The 7,884-nt window shown below is 37.8% G+C and overlaps 1 protein-coding gene across 1 annotated transcript in view; it reads left to right on the forward strand.

Annotated features, from left to right (window-relative positions):
* Nucleotides 1–4,061, forward strand: part of BCAS4 (breast carcinoma amplified sequence 4) — a 48,053-nt gene extending 43,992 nt beyond the window's left edge. Inside the window, exon 5 of the mRNA XM_009326852.1 lies at nucleotides 3,972–4,061. Within this exon, the coding sequence (XP_009325127.1) occupies nucleotides 3,972–4,061 (90 nt within the window). The remainder of the gene's footprint in view (nucleotides 1–3,971) is intronic.
* The last annotated feature ends 3,823 nt before the right edge of the window (nucleotides 4,062–7,884 follow it).

Here is a 7,884-nt window from a genome sequence, read left to right on the forward strand (position 1 = left end):
CATTCTTACTCTTAAGCTTCCAGAGAAACAGCATGTGGAAGGTTAACTTCATTTTTCTATGTGAAATAATATCCCTCCTCCTTTTCTCAGGTAATCTACTATTTTCTCTGTCTGTGCAAATAGCTCAATGTTTTAGCTGTAATGGTCGGGCACACTGCAAATAGCCTGGATAAACATACTGTTTGGAATAGGGTCAGAAATCCTTATAATGGTGCCAAACCATTCTGCTGGGGCACTTGGTGGCTGTAGCAGTGCCCCTGCACCAGAAAGAGACCATACCTACTGTGCTTGCCTAGCTGCTTCCCAGAGTGTATTTATTATACACGTAAGCAGGTGAAGTGCTACCTGTTCCTGATCTGTTTGGGAGGCTGTTGGGAGAGAGAATAGCCAGGGATGGGCGGAATTGCCTAGCTGGGCTGGGCTCATGGTCCCTGAGGGGTAGATGCCCTACATCTGCGTTACAAAAGCAGTACCGAAGTGGATTTCTGGACCATCTTGTAGATACTTGGATAGAGGGGAAACAATTTTCTGTGTCCACATCAGCAATTCTTAGAGCACTTGCCTTAAATGTAATGTTGTTGTGCAGGCTGATTTAAGTCTGGCTATGAAAATGAAACCCAGCAAGCAGACACATTCAGCCCAGCATTTATTTTTCTTCAATAGAAGGTACAATCTAACTGTCTGTGAATTAAGCTGTTTCCTGGATGTGATGCAACCTGTAAGTGATCACCTTTTGACCCAGCTTTGCTGTTCTGATGCTGGGTTGCAGTTGTCAGAGCAACCACTATGCTCTTAAATGGGTCATTTTCTTACTGCTCTCGTGTATTTAGCTTTATCAGCTGGAGACTTGGCTTTTAGGGGCTTCAAACTGTATTTCTCAAGGGGTGCTTTCAGTGCTTTAGACACAATGTCACACAACTTGTCTCCCTGGATAACTTGGCTGTCTGTTAAAACGCAACTGACTAAAGTCTCTAAAGCTGCCACCAGAAGTTTTAATCTTTCAGGCATGATTCTACATGCCATTTCTTTTATTTGCCTGCAAGTGCAGAATTGTTGTACGTACTTTATTTTTCAAAAGCTCTCTCAAATGTTTTAATCCTTTCATTTCTACTATTTGATCTAGCTTCATCTAAACCTGTTATACTTCCTTCCAAATGCTAAATTCTTCTATAATTCCTTTAATCTTTATTTCCTCAGTTTATTCATTGTTGGATCTTTAACTTAATAAATAAATAGTTTCCAAGTTTGGGACAAAGAATACAGGGGTATAGAGCATCTCAACAGAAATCTGTTTTCAGCTTGTGTTTTTCAGGTACAGTGTAAGCTTGCTACACTATGCTGTGCTGTCTCAAGCCTGACCTAAGAGGCAAGTTAAGAGGAAAAATAAGGATTTATGTGTTTGCTTTGAATAGGTGCCATAGGTGCTTACAGACACCAGTGAAATGACAGAACCTTGCCCAAGGCCTTTAGAGCCTGGATTAGACATAAACACAGTTTAGTCGTATGGGCACTTGGCCTTCAGCAAGCTACTGCTGTAGTCAGTGTCACTAGTGGTTGTATGTTACAGTATGGATGCCATCCTAATGAGAGCACCTACTTTCATAAAGGCCATAATCTGGCCTTTATTAGATTGTGACAGACATGAATCAAGTGATCGAGAGGTGAAAAGCTATTTGCTGCTACTTAAACCTTTCTCTTTTGATGTCTTCAATAGGCTTTGGAATTTCAAGACACTTTCTCCCTCTTCTCGCCCCCCTTGCCCCCCAGCAGGCAACCATATCACTTTTCCTTTAAGTTTCACAGCAGCCTGACCACAAAGGAATTATTTCATCTTCAGTCTGTGTGATGTGCACAGCACGGAGATTCCTCATGCCCTTGTCTTTTAACCCTCTGTGGCACTTGTACCATTGTGAAAGAAGTATTTTCTCAGACCCCTTCCTCATAAAATACTGTCAAGTCATATGGATTGGTATCTGTGCCTCTCATTTACTATTGATTCAGCAGCTATACTTTAAGATAATGAAGATTGAAGTAGTTCCTTTAACATAATCTGGCAACAAGAGTGTTCTTGATCAAAGTTTGGTGTGGGTAGATGTAAAACAGGAGGAGTCACTTTTATAAGTATTTATGGCACAGTTACAGGAAGTGACCCAAAAGAATTACCTGTGTCAAGGGAGTATATAGAAAACATATAGTACCCGCAGATCAGAAGGGACTAAGTATATCTATGAATCATAATACCTGTAGTACTATGTAAGTAATAAGGTATTATTCATCAAAGTGTCAGGCTACCATTGCAGGGATCTCAAAAACAAAAACAATACCCCCCCTCCCCCCCACCAAACTAAAACAAAAGAAGTAAATTCTCATTGCAATCATGGCATCATCTATTTGGAGGAATTCTGGATATAAGTGCTAAGAATAAGCAGTTCTAAAATAACCAGTTACAAATCGGAGTGGGACAATGGTTTCATGAGCTATGGGAAATCCTGAGTCTACTTTTAAAGTCAGTTTGAGAAGCTCATGTCCTTAGTTAAGTTTGATTGCTCTGATCGGGGCTTTCTGCAAACAGATTGTCGCTCAGCCTGTTAAGTTTAATTTCTGTCATTCATAACACTATTCCTGCCTTGTTTTCTCCTGGTATGACCACTGGCAATACTGCCCTAGAAATGAAGGACAGATTATTTTACTTTGAAAATTGGAGTGATTTTTAACTTTTCTTTCTCTCTACTTTTATTTTATGGAAAATACAGAAAATGTTAGTATTCCCCTGTGAATTGTTACAGCTGGCTATTTTCGCAGCTTCTTTGCTTAGGGTTTTTTCTCCTTCCTATTTTGCAGAGGTGGACCTTGTCACCGGTAGTTCTTGTATGATCAATTCAGATTCTTCATCTTGTCTTACTCAGTGATTGTGACTGTTGATTTTCAATCTTAGATGAAAAAACTTACATTTTACATTAAAAATTCTAGTATACTGCCCATTAAAAGGAGTCCATCTCCTTTTGCTTGGGTCTGCACATGAAAACTTCAAAACCACATGTATCTGTTGATGATTATCACCCAGAAGTATGTTTCTCCCCCATAGCAAAGTTTGTATATCCTAATAGGTAGCAAGTGCCCTTCTCTGAGAACGCGGTCTTGATCTCCGAGATGTGCATATCAAGAGTTTGTCAGCAGAACCCCCATTCATCCTGCCTGTTCTGACAATGGCAGCACAACAACGCAGCTTTGGTAGCCAGTACCTACGTCACAGTATAAATGAATATTTACTTCTTAAATTGTGCCTAGAGGTACATGGAGAGCCAGTTTTCTACTCCGAAGAATTAGCACTGGATACTATCAAGCAATGTTTGTAACCAGATGCACAGCTTGAAACGCGTGAATAAGAATTGGATACAAAAAAATGTGAGGACTACATCTAAATAGCAAACTATTCTCTGGAAATATGTTAAGTTTAGAGCCTGAAGACCGTTAGCTTTATGGGAGGGATAGGCTCTTCATTTTCCATTGAGACTGTGATTTTAGCTAGAGGTTTGAATTGTTGCACTACAGAAATATTATTTTATCTCAATTCAGGATTAATCAATTATTTGAATTCTTAAAAACCCTAGAAGCAAAACCAAATCCCTTTCTATATTTCTTCTGTAGTCAGTATTTTCCAGCATTACTAATTCATTTGCATTTTTCTGTGCTTTAAAACTAATTTCCCCTGTGTTCTACTCTAATTTTATCTGTTCAATATTAATCCAGCTAAGATGATTGCAAAGTCTGTAGAATCAGGTGTGAAAACAAACAAGTTCACACTTTCAGCATTGTTTACAGAGCCAATTATCTTGTATTGGAAAGTAACTTCAGTTCTGGGACACTGATTCCTCTCCCCACCCCGTGTCTCTTTTACATGGTCAACTCCTTAAAGTATTATTTCCTGTTCTTTAACAATAAGATTAATTTCTGTCCTGTTCTTGTTTCAGAGACATCCTCTATCAGCAGCACACTCCTGTGACCTGCCAAAACTCTACCGAACTGAAGACTTTTTTTCCTATGAGCTATGTAGGTACTAAGTATCAAAATAAGTAATTTTTCACTACCAAAAGGTTTTTAGGAAAGGCTGCCTGGGTTTATTCTTACAGTACATACTTTATGCCATTAGGAAGAAGCAACTGTTACATTTCAGATCTTTGGCTAGCATCTCTAAGGGAAGCTAAAAATTTCTGATCATATTGTAGCTATATGGAGGCTGGAACATTTATTCTAAGATTTGATCACAGTAGTTTGCACTTACTTGATAAGCTTCCTAAATCAATGAAAAACATGTACAAAACCTCACTTTGTTTACCTTCCCATTTTTATACTTAAAATGATCAGAATGTTGAAGAGTGCTCTAGTGTAGCATGTTAAAACTGTCAAGTAATATGCCAATACTGCCAGCTTCACAATTGCACAAATGTTCAGATTTTACAAGAGAACATGAAGTCAATGTCAAAATTTTAAAATTCAATAAACTGCACATGGCTGAAGCTTCCAGCACTCTCTTTCAAACTAGGAATAGGGTTTTAAAAGCTGTTGTGTAATATAATTTGAATTGGTATAAATAAACTTTCTGTTATGGACCTTTGGATGTGCAATTTTGTAATGCAGATGCTATTTAGCCAGGACCAGGAGTAGCATAGTTCATCTCTGCAACTGTAGCTTGCTTTTTTTTTTGACTGCAAAATAGGTCTAGAGAAACAAAAAACACTCAATTCTCTGAATAAGGAACATTAGGAAGAGAAGGTTACATACTTTTCAGATGATTGGCTTTGCATACAGTACAATACAGAGAAAGAGAAATAAATGCTCGTTTAAAAAATATCTGTGGAAAAACTCAAGATGGAGGACCCAATGCAAATTCTGTAAGGGGCGGGGGGAAAGCTTATGGGGAAAGTAAAGCTACATGGCTTTGAGTAACCATGGAGACCAATGCTTTTCTGATGCAGAAATAAATGAACTCAACCTTTTCATATTTATTAGTGGGGCTGATGATGAAAGATAAATTTGAATTAAAATATAAAGCAACAGAAGACAGACCTAGTCAATGTCTCTGCCCCTGCAATGCAGGTTATTATAATGGATTATTACGAAGGAGCTGGTATTACAGAGAGGCCAGTTAGTTATGAAAGGAACAAAATACTCTTCGTTATACCAACCTGTTTATCCAAATATCAGCTTCTTCATTAACAGAAATGAAGAGACAGTACACACAACATATTCCTCAAATCTTTTGGTTCTGATAAAAATTGAAATAAACTTGCAGTGTATGAAATATATGAACTACATAATGGTAAACTGTTTACTGTATTAGTGGATATTTGAAACCTACCAATTTCTTGGTGGCAAGAATGATTGATAGAATTTTCCTATAAAAATACTGGGTGAATATTCAGGTTTCTGTCTTGAAAATACATGTCAAAGGGTCAAATATTAATTGGCAAGTTCTTGCTGCAGAAATGTTACTGCTGAACAGAGGATGGCAGCATTAAATGTCACTTGAACTTTCAGTAAGATTAAGAGCTTGTTGAAATAAAACTTCAATGCAGATATTTCTGCATCATCATGTAAAAGGTTTTGATTGAGTAGAAATCCTAGTGTAGATAAAGGGTTAAGTCACAGTACCCAAAGGAAAATGCTGAGATCAAGTGTGACTTTAGTGTCCGATGCACAGAATAGAAAACTAGGAGTTTAGCAAAAGCTGTCTGTCTGTCCCTGCTGGAAAATAACTGTTTAGTTTGGAGGAAAGCTTATTGGCTGTACCTATGCATCAAGGAGTGTGTGTGAGTGTGTGTGTGCGGGGGGGGTGGGGGGTGGAAGGAGAGGAGTGTACTAAAAGAAGGAGGAAAAGTGTACTTGTTGAACCACTGCATCTCCGCTGCAGGTCAGTGCGATGAACAATGCTTCAAAATAACAGTTATTACAAGCCCATATGAACACCCATAGAAATAAAGTGTCATATAAAATGCAACTACCCTTAACAATCTCAGACTGTCCTTGCCACTCTCAGGTATTCATCAAAAGTCAAATTACAGGTCATGCCAGCTCTAAAAGAGTTTTTGTTGTACAAAGCTGTCTTGTGTCTAGAAACAATGTGTATGCTAATAACCTCCTACTTCATTCTCAACTGTTACAACCTTTAGATTTCAGATAGCGTATTTAAGATGGAAAACACACTTCGCTTCGCTGCAATTCAGGTAAACTGGCTGAAACAAATTCTTTAGAGAAGAGGCTTAATGGTCTTTCTGCTCTGTTGTGCTGGCCAAAGCCTGGACAGACTGGTGTTTTCAAGGTCTGCCACGGAAGACAGCAGAAGAATGTAAGTGTCAGCTTGAGATGTCTACTCTGCAAGCACAGCTGGCATGTTTCTAGAATTCTGCTACTGAATTTCAGTAATGTATGTAAAAATTGGCTAACTTCCATCTCATACAATTATAATTGTGTGGTAAGTTAAGATTACACAAACTAGGTTTAAGGTTCCTCCAGTTTTATTGGGCCATTTACCTCTTCTGCTTTTTGAATTCCTCAAAAATGTGTGGTTAGCCTCAAATCTAGAAAGGAATTCTTGCCTAGGCTAAAATCCAGATTTGAAGAGTAACTTGAAATGCTAGAAAGTTTATGCCAAAACTTAGAACAGCCACCCCCAATCCTTCTTGATATTCCTGGTAAGACAGACTATTTTTGTGCAAGACCTTTAATTTAATCATTATATAAAATGGTATTTCCTATCATGGAATTTTCTGGCAAATGAAGCATTTCTAGAGTTTAGAGTTCATAGTCTTAGTAGTCACTGACTACAAACAAGAGCTCAGAATTTGGAAATTTGACTTTAAGTAGAGTTCACTAATATTAAATTAACCTTGCCAGATATTGAGACAAATATGATGCAGATTCACAAGATGCTACCCAATCTTTTATTTCATTGCTTAACAGATAAGGGTTGTTGTACTACCATTAAACTGTTGGGTTTTTTTAAGTTTTTAAAAAATGTATTTGAAAAATCCCTTAAAGCCTAGATGAAATGACACAAAAACTCTAAAATGTCTGAAGCTGTCAGACAGCAGCCTCACATGAAATAGAGCAGCCTACAGAGGGAGAAAGGAACATAACCAAGTTTTCTTAGCAAGGAATAACCTTTTCTAGGACTTGGAGTGCCTGGTTTTGTTGGGAAAAAGATTACCAACCCATTGACATCTATAAGTAGTAGTTAACAAACTCTCAGCCGATTTACTGAAAAGTTATATTCAATGAAATAGTTTGGAAAGCCTGCTAACAAAATGAGTTGAGGCTCCAGTTTTCTTTTAAGGCAGAGAAACTTTTGCTGATGTAAATGTCAAAAGTATTTTTCCCGTATTGTTCTTAAAACCTATCTTCTACCACTTGAGTGCATAACTGGGAGCCATTCCAACTTCCACTCCGCTCAGTTAAAAAAGCAGACGAAAGTATGTGTCCCTTCTGTGAAGGGGGAAAGGAAGAACAAGACAAATCTAAACCATCTTCATCTAAAGGTAACTGTTTTCAGTCATCACTTTGCACACATAATTAGTTCAACAAACCCCAGAAATGCTCATTCCAAAGAGCGTCAGCAGCACAAGTTAGTTGCAGAACATGAGAGCATACACATATTCTCACCTTTGGCTTACATAGTGGCTTGTTTGTTATACTAGTGGAAAGTACAGTTTATACCTACCCAAGACTGCTATAGAGATATCCAAATGTTTTCTCAAGATCTCTGTTGAATGGTTGAAGAGCACAGAACTATTTCCTCCTTTATAACATTAATGAAAAATTCACAGGTCAGTTTAGGTCTTGTAAAGTATCAAAAGGTAGGTACTCTGATACTTATTAGACATACAC

The sequence above is a fragment of the Pygoscelis adeliae genome, unplaced genomic scaffold, assembly GCF_000699105.1.
Source record: "Pygoscelis adeliae isolate BGI_AS28 unplaced genomic scaffold, ASM69910v1 Scaffold286, whole genome shotgun sequence".
NCBI classification, from domain to species: Eukaryota; Metazoa; Chordata; class Aves; order Sphenisciformes; family Spheniscidae; genus Pygoscelis; species Pygoscelis adeliae.